The sequence below is a fragment of the Rhinoderma darwinii genome, chromosome 2, assembly GCF_050947455.1.
Source record: "Rhinoderma darwinii isolate aRhiDar2 chromosome 2, aRhiDar2.hap1, whole genome shotgun sequence".
In the NCBI taxonomy this organism is placed as follows: domain Eukaryota; kingdom Metazoa; phylum Chordata; class Amphibia; order Anura; family Rhinodermatidae; genus Rhinoderma; species Rhinoderma darwinii.
Window position 1 is genome coordinate 114,553,771 of NC_134688.1, and position 18,972 is coordinate 114,572,742.

At 43.0% G+C, this 18,972-nt stretch overlaps 1 protein-coding gene across 1 annotated transcript; it reads right to left on the reverse strand.

Moving 5' to 3' along the window:
* Positions 1–962: 962 nt before the first annotated feature.
* On the reverse strand, positions 963–13,829 carry DNAJC22 (DnaJ heat shock protein family (Hsp40) member C22). The gene is made up of 2 exons (XM_075850203.1): positions 12,813–13,829; positions 963–1,230 (listed from the first exon to the last, which is right to left on the reverse strand). The coding sequence occupies exons 1-2, from the start codon at positions 13,650–13,652 to the stop codon at positions 1,045–1,047; spliced, it is 1,026 nt and encodes a 341-aa protein (XP_075706318.1). The 5' UTR covers positions 13,653–13,829; the 3' UTR covers positions 963–1,044.
* Positions 13,830–18,972: the final 5,143 nt, after the last annotated feature.

The following is an 18,972-nucleotide window of genomic DNA, read 5'->3' on the forward strand; positions in this document are numbered from 1 at the left end:
GGAAAAAATGGGAAAAGTTTTTTTTTTTACTTTTAATATATGTATTTTTTTGGTACATTGAAAAAAAAATTAACAGTTTTTTTCTTTTTTATAGAAGAGCCATCGCTTAATAGTTATACAAAGATGGCAGACCTGAGGGCCTTTATTAGGCCCCCAGGCTGCCATGACGACCATCGACACCCCGCAGTCCCGATTGACTGACATCTAAGGGGTTAAACGGGCGGATTAAAAGTGATCTTTGATTCTGCGCGTTTTAGTGAGGTGTCGGCTGTATTACACAGACGACATCGGCTGAGTATGGAGCCAGTTTAGCCTGTGAGCTCGCTCCATACTTCCCCTTAACAGCTGCTACGTACATATATGTGGCATGTTGTTAAGGGGTTAAAGGGGTTGTCACAGAATTAATTAAATAAAAAAAATATATATATATAGTGCTTTCTAACAATGCAATAGGCAGCCCTGTATCTTACATGGATCCAGATTTCTCCCTATTCTTTGCTCTGCTAAACTTTCTTCAGGCTGGCAGTTCAGGGGGCGTGTGCTTTCTGCTGCAGCTCCTCCCCCTCCCTGTCATAGCTTGTATAGTCGACTACGCTATTGCTTCCGGCAAAACTACGGATCCGGTGCACAAAAGTGACAAACGGAAACCACGGGCACCGGCTCCGTCACCATTGAAATCAATGGTAATGGAAACGGAAACCTCTGGTTTCCGTCGGTGTCAGTCTGTGTCTGCTCAGGGTCCCGTTCTGACGGAAACCTCCGACGGAATGTCAGAACGGGACCCCATCGCAGATGTGAACAGAGCCTAAAATAAAAGATGTTCAGGGGAATGGAGAGAGGAAAAAACAACAGAACCACTTCTTCCTCACATAACTGAAAAATCTAACCGTTTCTTGAAGCAAACATGTCCATGCTTTGCAGCTCACTGCAGGGTTGATGGCCATAAAATTAAATAATGATGATCAGAGTCCATATGAACTTTATTTTGTAGATTTTTGCCTGGGTAATATGAAGTAATTTCATTAATTTATAAATTCTGAGTTCTCATTGTTCATGATACTTTATTTTCCGAAGATTAGTGAGGGTCTCGTAAGCTGCCTGAATTTCAATAAAATGCTTTTCAGCCTCTATGGGATGGTGCCGGTTGTGATCAGGGTGCCAAACCTTTACAAGGTCTCGATAATGACGACTTATTTCCTCTGTGGTGGCATCAGGGTTCACTCCTAGAATCTGGAAGAGAAAAACAAAAGGAAGCATAAAAGGATATGTAGGTTCTAAGATTAGAGATAAAAAAATGTATGATCCAGAAAGGCAAATATTTAAAAAAATTATAGAAACGGGTAGTTTTCTTCTGTTGTTTGTACATGTTTTTTTTTGTTTTATTATTATTATTATTATTATTATTATTATTATTATTATAGTGTTCTACAATTGCTCTGACCAAATTTTGTATTAAAGTCTTCCGACTATGGAAATCCCATGCTAGTATGTAAAGTGTTAAATATTTCGTGGTATTGTGTATCCCCCACCTGGATAATGGTAAATTCACTTCTCCGTAGTAATAGAATAATAAAGAAAATAGATCCGGAGTACTAAAATATAACTTTTACTGATATGAATAAAAAATAGGTATAAACAATTATGAGATGAACATAAGGAACCTATTTGCCAATACTGCATACAATGAATTATTTTCCATCGTTTCAAGTTGTTGTCAGAAATTCTTTTGACAGCAGAAAGTAATCAGTCCACCTTTATAAGGTTTTCAAATTTTTAAATTTTTAAATGATTCTTTGGATCACAGATGGAGGAAAAAGAATAATGGGGCAGTTGCCCTCCTACCCCGTATTTTTCGGTTAGTAGTCCTCCATATTGAAGTGTCCCGCAATGATGTTGCGTCCTCTCTCAGATGGTAAAAAAAGCGACAGGTAGGTCTCCCAACTGCCCCATTATTCTTTTTGCTCCATCTGTGATCCAAAGAATCATTTAAAAATTTAAAAATTTGAAAACCTTATAAAGGTGGACTGATTACTTTCTGCTGTCAAAAGAATTTCTGACAACAACTTGAAACGATGGAAAATAATTCATTGTATGCAGTATTGGCAAATAGGTTCCTTATGTTCATCTCATAATTGTTTATACCTATTTTTTATTCATATCAGTAAAAGTTATATTTTAGTACTCCGGATCTATTTTCTTTATTAGTATGTAAAGTGGCCATTTAATTTTAGCTGGCAGTTCAGGTTGATCCTGTTCTTTCGTTTTATATCAGAAAATTAGTCATCTAGATTTTCCCCCTTGTAGATATTAGCATGTTTCAAGGAGGAACGAAGAATGGCCATGTTGGATCTTCTTGCCAATGATCTATTGCTTTCTTCCCAATTGAGCAGTGCTGGAAAAGTCTGGCAGCAGGGTAATATTCCTCCGTAGAAATAACATGTACACTCATCCAAGTCAAAAACACTGTGGGGCCAATAAACTTTTACTGTAGTAACCTTGGAGCTGCAGCATTTCAAAATTCCAAACGTTAGCCGTCAACCTTGACTACAGAAAATTAGCAAACTTTGCATATACACTAACTGCAGTATATTTGTTTGTTAAAAAGGGCAGTTAATGGACAGTTGATTAATCGAATTCATTAGGATATAATAAGATCCAATTCTGATTTTCTTTTAAGAATTTTCTGCTGTAGAAATGGTCTTAAAATCCGCCACAAAATCTACATCTGTTACATGCAGTGGATGTCTCCTTTTGCATAGCAATGTCTATAATGCACAGCATCAAATCTGCAACGTATAGGAAATGCTGCAGAACTGAAAATCTGCAGCATAGCGCCAAATCCTCCCTATTTTTTTGCTGCAGTATATAAAACCGTATTGACTTGTATTGTACTGTAACAACATTGAAGGCCCATGAAGCTACAGTATGACCCATAGCAGATTATGGGTGCCATATTCGGATTTTAGGTACTGCCGCATGTATAAGGCCTAAGGGTAAACTTTCAGGTTCCTACACACGGTAAAGGCAACAACTGAGAACAGACCTTATCAATAAATGTTCTTGCCATGCAAGCATGATCATAAACACAGGCCAAACTAAATATGCAACTGTGCACCTGTATATAGCTTGTAGTCATACAATGTTAAAAGTTATAGGGTAAGTCCACATGTGGCGGAAATTTTTGCTAATCTGCAATGAATACGCTTCTAAATTTGCAGATTTTGCTGTGGATTCCCTGCGGATTTCACCCTTGCTACGAACATTGATTTGGTCAAATCCAATGTGAAAATCTGCGGCATTTCCGCAACAGAATGAGCATGCTGCATATTTGAAAATACCACACTCGTTTTTCAGCACGGAAAATGTCCGCAGCATGTGGATGAGATTTGTAAAACCTCATCCACTTTCCTTATACCGTAATCTGCTGCAGATTTTACATTTATTTGTAATATTGAAAGATTTATTCTGGGAAAAAAGGCAATTGTTGGTTTTAAACTTAAAATTTTTGTTTTTGTAGTTTTTAAAAACCCTTCTTTTTTTTTTTTAGTCCTACTAGGGGACCTGAAGATCCAACGTCCTGATAATACACTGCAATACTTATGTTTTGCAGTGTTTTATGCCTGTCAGTTTTACACTAATAGGCTTCCATAGAGGGCACAGCACAGCAACAATCGGCACCCCACAACCCCGTCTCATGGGGCTTCCGATGGGATTCTATTCATTTAGTTGTCGTAGTCACTATTGACCCTGGCATCTAAGGGGTTAAACTGACAGAAATTGGAGCTAGCTCCGATCCCAGCCATTACAGCAGATTGTCAGTTGTAATATACCTTATAATTTTAGTAAAATGAGGAACAACCTTTAGAAATAATAACTTAAAGTTAATGTTTTCTGTGGGAGTTTATCAGTCTTTCACATTGTTTGAGTGAAATTTTGTCCCAATCTTCTAAACCACATTGCTTAACCGCTTTCCGACAGCCCACAGTAAATTCACGTCAGCGCTTGCTGGGCTCTGTGCAGCGCCGACGTGAATTCACGGTGGGTGTTAAAAGCGCAATCCGGATGTCTCAGAGTAGCGCTGACACCAGGATCGCGCTGTTATCCCCTGCCTCTAGTACCGGAGACATGACCGGGACCTAATTGGTTCAGGTCCCGGTCATGTGATCGCAGGGAAAGTTTGTTGTAGCAACGAACGGGAAAGTTTGTTACTACAACAAACTGGAAACTTTGTTGCTACAACAAACTTTCCCGGGGACCGATTGCAGGTGCTGCAATCGGTTATAAGGCAAAACCAGAGGCCATACAACAACCCCCGGGTCTGCCATGCACAGCAGCCTATGAGAACCAGCCGAAGGCCGGTCCTCATAGGCTTCCTGTCAGTGTGACTCTCAGCTTCACACTGACAGTTTATAATACGTTACACTACCTAGGTAGTGTAATGTATTATAGCAGCTATCAGTGCTGCAGATCTTCAAGTAAAACAAGTAAAAAGTAAAAAAAAAAAGTAATAAAAATGTTTTATAAAAGTGTAAAAATAAGTTATAAGTTACAAAAACAAAAAATGCTGAAAATGTTAAAAAAGTACACATATTTGGTATCACCGCGTTCCCAACGACCCAAACTATAAAACTATAATATTTTTCCTGCACGGTGAACAGCACAAAAAAAATAATTAAAAAACAATGTCAGAATCACTATTTTTTTGGTCATCAACCCTCCAAAAATATAGAATAAAAAGTGATCAAAAAGTCACATGTACCCTAAAATAGTACCAATAAAAACGACAACCCGTCCCGCAAAAAACAAGCCCTCACACAGCTTTTTTGACTGAAAAATAAAAAAGTTATGGCTCTCAGCATATGGTGACAAAAAATAAATAATTTTATCGAAAAGTGATTTTATTGCGCAAACGCCACAAAACATAAAAAAACTATATACATCTGGTATCGCCGTAATCGTATCAACCCGCAGAATAAAGTAAAATGTCATTTATAGCGCACAGGGAAAAGTGTAAAAAAAAAAGACAAAAAACATTGTCAGAATTACTTTTTTGTCACTTTGCTTGCCAAAAAAAAATCTAATAAAAAGTGATAAAAAAATCACATGTACCCTAAAATGGTACCAATGAAAACGACAGATTGTCCCGCAACAAATAAGCCCTCGCACAGCTCCGGTGAAGAAAAAATAAAAAAAGTTCTGGCTCTCAGAATATAGCGACAGAAATTGTGCAGTGTCCAAAAGCGGATAAGATCGGGCGCCATTTATCAGTGCGACACCGGCCACATATCTGCGGATTATTATTTATTATACCCTCTTATTATGTCCTGATGTACTCTGCCCAATTTACACATACCCCCACATCATAAACTGAAATACCAGCAACACCCCAAACAGAACATCTGCGCTCCAAAAGCCAAATGGCGCTCCCTCCCTTCTGAGCCCCACAGCGTGCCCAAACACCAGCTTACGTCCACATATATGATATTTTATATCCAGGAGAACCCGCTCAACATTGTACAAGGTATTTGTCTTCAGTGGCACAAACTGGGCACAACATATTGTGCATTAAAATGGCATATCAGTGGAAAATGTTAATTTTCACTTTGCACCATCCGTTGCACATTAACGCCTTCGCGCACCACGACTTAATAGCATGTCGTGGTGCGGGGGTTATATATGGAGTGGGCTCATGCGCTGTGCCCGCTCCATATTCTGCAGGTGTCAGCTGTGTATTACAGCTGACACCCGGGTCTCAAGGACAGGAACAGCGATCGCGCTGTTACAGGAGCCTGTAAAAATGATATTATACTGCAATACATTAGTACTGCAGTGTATTGTACCAGGGACTTTTTGGAGGTGTCCACTGTTTTGGTACCTCAGGGGCTTTGCGACATGACACCCGAAAACCATTCCAGCTAAATTTGAGCTCCAAAAGCCTAATATTGTTCCTTCCCTTCTGAGTCTTGCCGTGGGTTCAAACAGCAGTTTATTACCACATATGGCGTATTGTTGTAATCAGGACAAATTGCTTTACAAATTTTGGAGTGATTTTTCTCCTTTATTCATTGTAAAAATTAAACATTTATATGTTTTTTCAGAAAAAAGTAGATTTTGATTTTCACGGCCTAATTCCACTAAATTCAGCAAAAAAACTGTGGTGTCAAAATGCTAACTATACCCCTAGAAAAATTCCTTGATGGGTGCAGTCTACAAAATGGGGTCACTTTTGGGGGGTTTCCACCGTTTTGCTCCCTCCAGGGCGTTGCAAACGCGACATGGCACTGAAAACCAATCCAGAACAATCTGCGCTTCAAAATCCAAATGGCGCTCCTTCCCTTCTGAGCTCTGCTGTGGGTCCAAACAGCAGTTTAGTACCACATATGGGGTATTGCTGTAATCGGGAGAAGTAGCTTTACAAGTTTTGGGGTGCTTTTTATTTTTTATTCCTTGCAAATATTATTTTTTTAAATATTTTTTCAGAAAAAAAGTAGATTTTCACTTTCACCGGCAAACTCCAATAAATATAGCAGAAGACCTGTGGGGTCAAGATGCTAACTATACCCCTAGATAAATTCCTTGAGGTGTGCAGTTTCCAAAACCGTGTCACTTTTGGGGGATTTCCACTGTTTTGGCACCACACGACCTCTTCAAATCCGACATGGTGTCTAAAATATGTTCTAAAAAAAGGAGGCCACAGAATCCACAAGGTGCTCCTTTGCTTCTGAGGCCGGTATTTCAGTCCATTATCACACTAGGGCCACATGTGGGATATTTCTAAAAACTGCAGAATCTGGGCAATAAATATTGTGTTACGTTTCTCTGGTAAAACCTTCTGTGTTACGGATTTTTTTTTATTACAAATGAATTTCAGCAAAAAAAATACAATTTGTCAATTTCCCCTCTACATTGCTTTAATTCCTGTGAAACGCCTAAAGGGTTAAGAAACTTTCTGAATGCTGTTTTGAATACTTTGAGGGGTGCAGTTTTTAATATGGGGTGATTTATGGGGTCTATCTAATACATAAGGCCCTCAAAGCCGCTTTAGAACTGAACTGGTCCCTGTAAAAATCGCCTTTTGAAATTTTCTTGAAAATGTGAGAAATTGCTGCTAAAGTACTAAGCCTTGTAACGTCCTAGAAAAATAAAATAATATTCAAAAAACTATGCAAATATAAAGTAGACATATGGAATATGTGAAATAGTAACTATTTTGTGTGGTATTATTATCTGTTTTACAAGCAGATACATTTAAAGTTAGAAAAATCATAATTTTTGCACATTTTCTCGAAATTTTGGTGTTTTTCACAAATAAGCAATAAATTTATTGACCAAATTTTTCCACTAACATAAAGTACAATATGTCACGAGAAAACAATCTCAGAATCGCTTGGATAGGCAAAAGCATTCCAGAGTTATTACCACATAAATTGACACATGTCAGATTTGAAAAAATGGGGCGGGTCCTGAAGGCCAAAATGAGCTCGGTCTTGAAAGGGTTAAGTACATTGATGTTTTGGGGGCTTCATTTATCCACAGTTCTCTTAAAGGGGTTATGCACTTTGGACAATCCCTATGTGTTAGAAGGGTCCCTTGACAATTAGAAAATTACAAAGGGTCCCCCTGCTGGGACCCACAGCGATCGGCTGTTATCTGTGGGGAAACATCACAGTAAATTTTCAATTATCCTGTAGCTGAGATGTCATTGGATGTCACATACCAAGCCTAGGGCGGGAACCAGTGTCGACACAAACCATCAGAAGGCATTTGCACGACATTGGGCCAGACATTCAGCTACAGATGTTCCATTGACAACACGCCACCCCTCTCAAAAGCTATTATGGGGCACAGCAAGATGGTAATGGAGGCTGGAATGGAGGTCTATCCTCTTTAGCGATGAATCCTGCTTTTGTCTCGGATGCAATGATACACAGAGAAGGGAACCTCACACCGATCCTACTCCCGGGCATATGGTGTGGGGTGGCATAATACAAGGCAGCCGGACCCCTCTAGTCTTCATTTCAGGTAAACTAACAGTTTTGCGTTACATTGATTTGGTCGTGGAACCAGTGGTACGGCCATCTCTTCAAAGTGTCCCAGAAGCCGTTTTTCAACAGGGCAACGTCAGGTCCCTTTTAGCTAGTGCTACTGGGAGCAGCGTGCAGGGCCTAAACATGCTACCATGGCCTGCAGGGTCTCCTGACTGGTCTCCTATTGAGCACATCTGGGACGTCATTGGTCGGCAATTGCAAAGGGAGTTGCCAGCAGCAAATCTTGATTTGCATGCCCAAGTGCATTCAGCGTCGCATAAGATTCCTCAGACAACCATTAATAACCTCACTGATACATTCCCAGGGCGTGTAATTTCCACAATTCCAAAACTTTTCCTTCTTGGTGTTGCAATTTCAATGTTGAGGGGTGTTTTTCACGTTCAATACACATCAAGTGGGCCTGTGTGCTTATTAATGCCAGGGCTGAATTTCAGTCCATATCCGGCCTTGGGTTGTACTATTTATTTGCACAACGCATGTTAGTGATCATTTAATGTCAGCCATTGCAACTAATTGCCCAAAATGTACATGTCACAAGATAAAGCACAGTGGAATCCTGCATTTCCCACAATTGTTTTATTTCTGCTGTCATGAGATACGTGCTCCTGTAGTCCATCCTTTTCCATGACAAGCACACATAGTTCCTCCTTTGAGTTTGATATGCCGAAATATATATTAAAATCACAGGGCAAGTATGTGCAGATGCATACTGGATTCCTTGTGTGAATGCCCGCACATGTGCCATACGCAGAATCAGTATTCAACGCAAATCCGCTCGGACAGTTCATTCCTGATCATGCGCTGTCCTATTATATTTTTTTCACCACTGAAGCAGGAAATAGGATAGCAACAATATAGAAGATAGGATAGCAACTATATACACAGAATGTAAAAATCTTTCTCTGTCAATCAACTCCCATTCATTTCTGCTACCACAAAGCGCACACACCCTTCTGCACTGACCACACAGGAAGGATTTGTGTTTTTCCAATATGGCTAACCCCAACGAAAGTTTTATAAATAAAAAAAATATATATACAGTGAAGGAAATAAGTATTTGATCCCTTGCTGATTTTGTAAGTTTGCCCACTGTCAAAGACATGAACAGTCTAGAATTTTTAGGCTAGGTTAATTTTACCAGTGAGGGATAGATTATATAAAAAAAAACAACAGAATATCACATAGTCAAAATTATATATATTTATTTGCATTGTGTACAGAGAAATAAGTATTTGATCCCTTTGGCAAACAAGACTTAATACTTGGTGGCAAAACCCTTGTTGGCAAGCACAGTAGTCAGACGTTTTTTGTAGTTGATGATGAGGTTTGCACACATGTTAGATGGAATTTTGGCCCACTCCTCTTTGCAGATCATCTGTAAATCATTAAGATTTCGAGGCTGTCGCTTGGCAACTCGGATCTTCAGCTCCCTCCATAAGTTTTCAATGGGATTAAGGTCTGGAGACTGGCTAGGCCACTCCATGACCTTAATGTGCTTCTTTTTGAGCCACTCCTTTGTTGCCTTGGCTGTATGTTTCGTGTCATTGTCGTGCTGGAAGACCCAGCCACGAGCCATTTTTAATGTCCTGGTGGAGGGAAGGAGGTTGTCACTCAGGATTTGACGGTACATGGCTCCATCCATTCTCCCATTGATGCAGTGAAGTAGTCCTGTGCCCTTAGCAGAGAAACAGCCCCAAAAAATAATGTTTCCACCTCCATGCTTGACAGTGGGGACGGTGGTCTTTGGGTCATAGGCAACATTTCTATTCCTCCAAACACGGCGAGTTGAGTTAATGCCAAATAGCTCAATTTTAGTCTCATCTGACCACAGCACCTTCTCCCAATCACTCTCAGAATCATCCAGATGTTCATTTGCAAACTTCAGACGGGCCTGTACATGTGCCTTCTTGAGCAGGGGGACAATGCGGGCACTGCAGGATTTTAATCCATTACGGCGTAATGTGTTACCAATGGTTTTCTTGGTGACTGTGGTCCCAGCTGCCTTGAGATCATTAACAAGTTCCCCCCGTGTAGTTTTCCGCTGAGCTCTCACCTTCCTCAGGATCAAGGATACCCCACGAGGTGAGATTTATCATGGAGCCCCAGATCGATGTCGATTGACAGTCATTTTGTATGTCTTCCATTTTCTTACTATTGCACCAACAGTTGTCTCCTTCTCACCCAGCGTCTTACTTATGGTTTTGTAGCCCATTCCAGCCTTGTGCAGGTCTATGATCTTGCCCCTGACATCCTTAGAAAGCTCTTTGGTCTTGCCCATGTTGTAGAGGTTAGAGTCAGACTGATTAATTGAGTCTGTGGACAGGAGTCTTTTATACAGGTGACCATGTAAGAGCTGTCTTTAATGCAGGCACCAAGTTGATTTGGAGCGTGTAACTGGTCTGGAGGAGGCTGAACTCTTAATGGTTGGTAGGGGATCAAATACTTATTTCTCTGTGCACAATGCAAATAAATATATATAATTTTGACAATGTGATTTTCTGTTTTTATTTTATATAATCTATCTCTCACTGGTAAAATTAACCTAGCCTAAAAATTCTAGACAGTTCATGACTTTTACAGTGGGCAAACTTACAAAATCACAAGGGATCAAATACTTATTTCCTTCACTGTAGCTACAACATAAAAAAAGTGAAAGACCAAACATTATTAATTATCTCTATACTTAAATCTAATGAATGAAACTAAAAGGAAATACATGATACATTCGCTGTATTTGTGCATATGATTAGTAACACCGGGCTGCAATTTACTCTGTTAAGCCTTATTCACACGACAGGGTCCGAGTGTCGGCCGATAAAAACGGCCATTTTTCCCGGCTGTTTCTGATTCTGTTCCGGGCCGTGTTGCCGTTTTTAACGGCCGATTTTGACCCGTTTTGCAGTTTTTTTCTCTGTGTCCGTTTTAAAATCGGATGAATTTCATTTGTAAATTATTTGGCACACACTGTCCTCTGTAGAGACTGCCACACACAGCCCTCTGTAGATACTGCCACAGCCCCCATGTAGGTAGTGCCACACAGCCCCCTGTAGGTAGTGCCACACAGCCCCCTGTAGGTAGTGCCACGCAGCCCTCTGTAGGTAATGCCACACAGCCCCCTGTAATGCCACACAGCCCCCTCCCTGTAGGTAGTGCCACACAGACCACTGTAGGTGGTGCCACACAGCCCCCTGTAATGCCAAACAGCCCCCTGTAGTGCCAAACAGCCCCCTGTAGGTAGTGCCAAACAGCCCCCTGTAGGTAATGCCACACAGCCCCCTGTAGGTAGTGCCACAGCCCCCTGTAGTTAGTGCCACACAGCCCCTTGTAGGTAGGGCCACACAGCCCCCTGTAATGCCACACAGCCCCCTGTAATGCCACACAGCCCCTTATAGGTAGTGCCACACAGCCCCCTGTAGGTAGTGCCACACAGCCCCCTGTAGGTAGTGCCACAAAGCCCCCTGTAGGTAATGCCACACAGCCCCTTGTAATGCCACACAGCCCCTTTGTAGGTAGTGCCACACAGCCCCCTGTAATGCCGCACAGCCCCCTGTAGGTAGTGCCACAGCCCCCTGTAGGTAGTGCCACACAGCCCCCTATAGGTAGTGCCACACAGCCCCCTGTAATGCCACACAGCCCCCTGTAATGCCACACAGCACCCTGTAGGTAGTGCCACACAGCCCCCATGTAGGTAGTGCCACATAGCCCCCTGTAGGTAGTGCCACACAGCCCCCTGTAGTGCCACACAGCTCCCTGTAGGTAGTGCCAGGCAGACCTCTGTTGGTAGTGCCACATTGCCCCCTGTAGGTAATGTCACACAACCCCCCTGTAGGTAATGCCACACAGCCCCCCATAGGTAATGCCACACAGCCCCCCATAGGTAATGCCACACAGCCCCCCATAGGTAATGCCACACAGCCCCCTGTAGGTAGTTCTACACAGCACCCCCCATAGATGGCACCCCCCCTACCTGTCTGTAGATATCGCCACCGTTCCAGGAGAAGTCCCTGACTTTAATGTCCATATATGGACACAGTGAAGTTAGGGACTTCTCCTGGAATGGAGACACCGGCCATAGTGTCGGGGATTCCGCTTCAGAAGTGCCTGATGTCACTTTGTCTATATATGGACACAGTAAAGTCAGGGACTTCTGAAGCGCAATCCCCGACCCTGTGGCCGGTGTTTCTGCTCCAGGGGAAGTCCCTGACTTCACTGTGTCCATATATGGACACAGTGACGTCAGGCACTTCTGAAGCAGAATCCCCAATCCCCGGCCACAGCGTTGCCATAGCTGTGGCTGGGGATTGGGGATTCCGCTCCTACAGGGAGCAAAAAAATACCCTCCTCCTCACATGCACTTCGCACTGTGAGGAGTAGAAGGAGAGAGAGCGAGCGACGGAAGACACGGCTGTCACTCGGGACACATTCCAGTGATGGCCGTGTATTACCCAGCCCCATAGACTTCTATGGGAGCCGGGTGGTCGTGTGAATAGCCCCATTAGGGGTCTATTGTTCCTACTGCGGCCGGGAAACCCTGCCGTGTGAATAAGGTCTTAATGACTGGAGGTCGAAGGTTGTACTGATTTTTCCCCACTCAGTTTCTGAATTTTGGTTTTACTTTTTGTGTTTCTTTTTCTCAAATTAAGGGCTGGAAATGTGGCTAATAGATCAAATACTACAAAATGGAGGATATTAAATACATCTTTAGTAAATAATGCTAAAATACTAATATAAAAAATATAGAATAGGTAAATATTAATTTCTTACCTTGCAAGCCATCTCTTCCTTTTCATTCTGGAAACTGGCTACAAACTCATAGATTTTTTCCCATTCTTTGAAGTAATGATCATGCAAACCTCCTCCTGTAAAAAGCCCCCAGACTCTGTATGGCAGTAAGAGAATTTTTTCCATCATTGCGCTCAGACTGGGGAAAAAACTCAGCCAATCAAGCAAGGACCCAATGCATCCAGCTAAATAGCTAACAGTGCGGCTAGTATTTATCAGACCACTATAAGCCATTGGGCCAGTAAAAGCCAAGTAAGCTAGGCCAATGCGGTATAGACGTAAGCTGAGATTTTCATCTTTCCGTTGCTGGCGGCAATATTGTCGGTGTTGCTGAGAGGTGATGCTTGCAGTGAGACTGATTGGGATCATGGAGACAGCACGGCCATAAAATATTGGCGATGTCAGAAATGCAGCTACCAGTGTGTTCTTCAGGTTAGAAGTTTGCTCACCTACACTCGCCACAAGATGTACTCCCAAACCAACAGCTAGTGGCAGAGCTACCACATAGTAACTGGTGAGAGAAGATAGTCCAATAGCTGCCACCAGACCAAAATAAATACCAGTAGTAACTTGCGCCATAAAACGAATAGAGCTTGCAGGTGGCGTTCCTTCCTTCATTTCCTTAGCTTTTTTTTCTTGTTTATTTACTTGTGATACAAGTCCTGGAATCTTCCAGAAGTCCCAAATCCATCCCATTCCAAAACCTCCCAAAGTAAGCATCAGAAGCAAGGCATGGCTGTCCCGGCCTAAGTATATATGGTGTAATCCAAGTGGACCACCTATGGCCCAAAGGCCAAAAGCTACTATAAGCCGTTTCCCCATTCTAGGCAAGTAGAGGTCACCAGGTTACCTGTGGAGAACAAGTTCTTGTGGACATGTTGTTAAATGCAGGAGAAGAGAAGTCGATCATCCACATGGGGAGATTTGCCGTGTTTCACGCTGAATTGCTTTACTCAGGCATGTAGACAGACTTTGATCTTGTAAGCACCAACTGCATTATCTCAGGGAGCATTTGTCCCAAAGGTCACAGACATAACGTGGTATAACTATCTCCACCCCCAAACTCACATAGATAAGTTATTACACAGAGCAAGAAAATAATTGATTCTGCCAAATACATACAGCACTTTATCACTGATTTATTGTAAGTTTTAGCTTGAGAAACAAATTTATCTCATTGTAAAGCTAATAAATGATTTATATGTAACACATGTGTTTTCTGATAGAGCAAAATTTTTTAGAAGTCATATCCACTTTTGGGAAGACTTACTAATTATAACATGCGCAAAGCAAGGAGGCCATTTAATCAGTATTTACAATGTAAAGATATTATAGACTCATGTCCAATTCAGCGTTCTTCGTAAGGCCCTATTCACATCACAATTGTACCACACATTTAGCGTGTAAGGCCTCATGCACACAAACGTATTTTTGTCCTCCCGTAAATACTGGCGTAAATACGGGTCCTTGCTCACACGTATTCGACCCGTATTGCACCAGTATTTACGGACCCGTGCCCGTAAATACGAGTCCGGTGTCACCAGTATTCCACCCGTATTTACGGGCACGTTTTCGCTGCAAAATTGCACTGCAGTAATCGGCAGCCCTTCTCTCTATCAGTGCAGGATAGAGTGAAGGGACAGCCCTTTCCGTAATAAAAGTAAAAGAAATTCATACTTACCCGGCCGTTGTCTTGGTGACGCGTCCCTCTCTTGACATCCAGTCCGACCTCCATGGATGACGCGGCAGTCCATGTGACCGCTGCAGCCAGTGATTGGCCTCTGATTGGCTGCAGCTGTCACTTGAACTGAAAGGTCATCCCAGGAGGCCGAACTGGAGGAAGAAGCAGGGAGTTCTCGGTAAGTAGGAACTTCTATTTTTTTTACAGCTTTATCTATATTGTGATCGGTAGCCACTGTCCAGGGTGCTGAAAGAGTTACTGCCGATCGTTTAACTCTTTCAGCACCCTGGACAGTGACTATACACTGACGTCGCCTAGCAACGCTCCCGTAATTACGGGTGCACACACGTAGTCACCCGTAATTACGGGAGTCCCATAGACTTCTATGGGCCTGCCCGTGCCGTAATTACGGCCTAAAATAGGACATGTTCTATATTTTTCAACGGCACGGGCACCTTCCCGTAAGCATACGGGGAGGTACCCGTGGCCAATAGAAGTCTATGGGCCCATAATTAAGGGTTTTTTTTTGGGGTGGGTATTTTATGTGTATTTATTATTTAATTTTTTTTTGCACTTTACTTTACTATTTTTTTATTACTATGGTCTGTCCCTCAAAGGTCAAAAAAGACCTTTGGGGAACTTTATATATATTTTTTCTTTCTTTTACACCATGTTTTTCCACTGTAACTGGGGCTGCACAGCAGCCCCAGTTACAGGGGAAATCAGCCCTCTCATAGTGACTATTGTCACTAATAGGGCTGTGCTGGGTCTAGTAAGACCCACCAGCAGTCTGTCAGTAACGGCACCCGGCAATCATGTGACCAGTCACATGATCACCGGGAGGAATAGAGACAGCGCCGCTGCTGCTGTCTCTATTCCTATACACAGCGTTCATTGAGCGCTGTGTAAAAAGACATCGAAGAAGACAGAAGCAACGAAAGCTGCTTCTATCTTCTCCTCAGGGTCCCCGGCAGTCACTGACAGCCGGAGACCCGACATTCAGCTGCCCGATTGCGCGGGCAGCAAGTTAAAACCCGAGCCGTAAAAAGTCTATGGCTCTGGTTTTAAGGACCCTGACCGCTGGCCGTAAAAATACAGTCAGCGGTTGGGAACCAGTTAAAGGGGTTATCCAGGGACCAAAAATTGCTTTGCATTCATATTTTTATGCAAAAAGAAGTCACTAATATACTTGAATTAAAAATTCGGTACTAAATGGTGCCATTCAAAACCGGTGAACTGTTCCCGGAAGTCCTGGAGCTTTTCTAATATTGATGATGCGCCGACCCGGCCCCACGTGACTGAGGGCTTGCTTCATGTGCTGTTCGTGTCGGCATGTTATCAATGGCATGACCGCAAGGAGCTGTCACATTGCCTATTGCTGGAGTCCCTGAGCAGAGCATCAACTAGCGCTTTGCTCTGGACTCCAGCACTGCTCCCGACATTTGGTCAGTGACTTCAGGGGTTTCCTATTGCTGGAGTTCTAGAGCAGAGCATCAGCTGATGCTCTGCCCGGGGATTCCAGCACTGCTGCCAACGTCACTGTCCATATAGCGATAGGAAACCCCTGTCCATATATTGACAGTGACATCGGCAGCAGTACGGGAGTCCTCAGGCAGAGCATCAGCTGATGCTCTGCTCGGGGACTCCAACGATAGGAAACCCCGGAAGTCATTGTCCATATATGCACTGTGACATTGGCAGCAGTAGTGGGGTCCCCAAGCAGAGCATCAGCTTATGCTATGCCTGGGGACTCCCGTACTGCTGCCGACGTCACTGTCCATATATGGACAGTGACATCGGCAGCAGTACGGGACTCCTCAGGCAGAGCATCAGCTGATGCTCGGCTCGGGGACTCCAGCGATAGGAACCCCTGAAGTCACTGTCCATATATGGACAGTGACATCGGCAGCAGTACAGGAGTCTCCAGGCAGAGCATCAGCTGTCATCAATATTAGAAAAGCTCCAGGACTTTCGGGAACTGTTCACCGGGTTTGAACGGCACCATTTAGTATCGAATTTTTAATTAAAGTATATTAGTAAGTGACTTCTTTTTACATGCAAATATGAATGCAAAGCAATTTTTGGTCCCCGGATAACCCCTTTAATCCAGTCCCCCCTTAGGCTTCATTCACACGACAGGGTTTCCCGGCCGGGTGCCGGCCATTCATAAATCGGCCGGCACCTGGCTGCATTAGGAATAATAGACCCCTAATGGGGCTATTCACACGACCGATTTTTGGACGGCCGGGAAAACCGGGCGTCAAAAAATGGGACATGCTCTATTTTCGGCCGCCCGGCTCCCATAGAAGTCTATGGGTCGGGTAATACACGGCCATCACCGGAATGCGTCCCGAGTGATGGCCGGGTTTTCCGTCGCTTGCGCTCTATCTCCTCCTCCTCACAGCGCAGAGTGCATGTGAGGAGGAGGAGTTTATGCCATTCGGACGAATGGCTGTACGCTGTACACTGTGTGGCAGGGCCGGGGTGTACAGCAGGTGGAGGGAGCACTGTGCTGGCTCCCTTCCCCTGCTTGTTTTAAAAGCGCCCTGGCCCAGCGACACCTTCCATGGCGCCGCTAGCAGCTGCTGCTGCTGCGGCTGCTACTACTGTAGCGACGCCACTATAGCAGAGCAGGGAGGTATCTCCCCGCTCTTCTATGTGCTAGCCCCACTTTAGCTCCTTGAAGGAGCGGAATCCCTGTGTTTTCGGGGATTCCACTCCTGGACAGAGTGCTTGATGTCTCTGTCCATATCTGGACAGTGACATCAGGGGAAACTCCTGAAGCGGAATACCCGAACACATGGGGATTCCCCTTCAGGAGTTGCCGCTGATGTCACTGTCCAGATCTGCCCGGCCCGGAACGGATGCAAAACTTTATGCAAACCGGCCGGGGAAAATGGCCGATATTACCGGCCGACACTCGGGCTCGGGCGGGACCCGGTCGTGTGAACCCAGCCTTAGTCTTCTCTTTTCAAGGCTATATGGGTTTAATTATTTTATTCTTTCCTCATAACTTATATTCTCCATGCCCCTTACTAGTTTAGTTGCTCTTCTTTGTATTTTTTCCAACTCCAGGGCATCCTTTCTATGAACTGGATCCCTGAACTGAACTGCATATTCTAGATGAGGCTGCATTAATGCTTTGTAAAGTGGTAATATTATATCCCTGTCCCGCGAGTTCATGCCTCATTTAATACACGACAATATCTTCCTGGCCTTGGAAGCAGCTGATTGATATTGCATGCTGTTATTTAGTCTATGATCTCTACAAGTACACCCAGATCCTTCTCAACAAGTGATTCTCCCAGTATAGCTCCCCCTAGGACATATGATTCATGCAGGTTGTTGGTACCCAGCTGCATAACTTTACATTTACAGTTAGGTCCAGAATTATTTGGACAGTGACACAATCTTCATGATTTGGGCTCTGCCTGCCACCACATTGGATTTGAAATGAAACAACTGAGATGCAATTGAAGTGTAGACTTTCAGGTTTAATTCAAGGGGTTGAACAAAAATATCCTGTGAAACGTTTAGGAATTGCAACCATTTTTCTACACAGCCTCTTAATTTCAGGGGCTAAAAAGTAATTGGACAACTTAACATTACCATAAATAAAATGTTTTGTTTTTTTTAATACTTTGTACAGAATCCTTTGCAGGCAATGACTGTCTGAAGTCTGGAACCCATTGACATCACCAAACGCTGGGTTTCCTCCTTTGTGATGCTTTGCCAGGCCTTTACTGCGACTGTCTTCAGTTGTTGCTTGTTTGTGGGTCTTTCTGCCTTAAGTTTTGTCTTAAGCAAGTGAAATGCATGCTCGATCGGGTTGAGAGCTGGTTATTGACTTGGCCATTGCAGAATATTCCACTTCTTTGCCTTAAATCCTTCCATCTATAGCCACTTTTGACCTTCCTGACCGAGCCTCATTTTTCAAATCTGACATGTTTCACTTCATGTGGTAATAACTCCGGAATGCTTTAACCTATCCAAGCGATTCTCAGATTGTTTTCTCGTGACACATTGGACTTTATGTTACTGGCAAAATTTGCTCGATATGTTCAGTATTTAATTGTGAAAAACACCAAAATTTTGCGAAAAATTGCAAAATTTAGCATTTTTCTCAACTTAAATGTATCTGCTTATAAGACAGGCAGTTATAACACACAAAATTGTTGCTAATTAACATACCCCATATGTCTACATTAGATTGGCATCGTTTTTTGAACATCCTTTTATTTTTATAGGATGTTACAAGGCTTTGAACTTTAGCAGCAATTTCTGACATTTTCAAGAAAATTTCAAAAGGCTATTTTTACAGTGGCCAGTTCAGTTGTGAAGTGGCTTTGAGGTCCTTATATATTAGAAACCCACAAAAAGTCAACCCATTTTAAAAACTTCACCCCACAAAGTATTCAAAACAGCATTTAGAAAATTTCTTAACCCTTTAGACTTTTCACA

Bases quoted from the DNA above. Each gene is read 5' to 3' on its own strand.
- DNAJC22 (XM_075850203.1), bottom strand. From the start codon at position 13,652: ATGGGGAAACGGCTTATAGTAGCTTTTGGCCTTTGGGCCATAGGTGGT. The intron at 1,231-12,812 runs GTAAGAAATTAA...TTTCTCTTCCAG, and splicing joins AGGAAGAGATGGCTTGCAAG to ATTCTAGGAGTGAACCCTGA.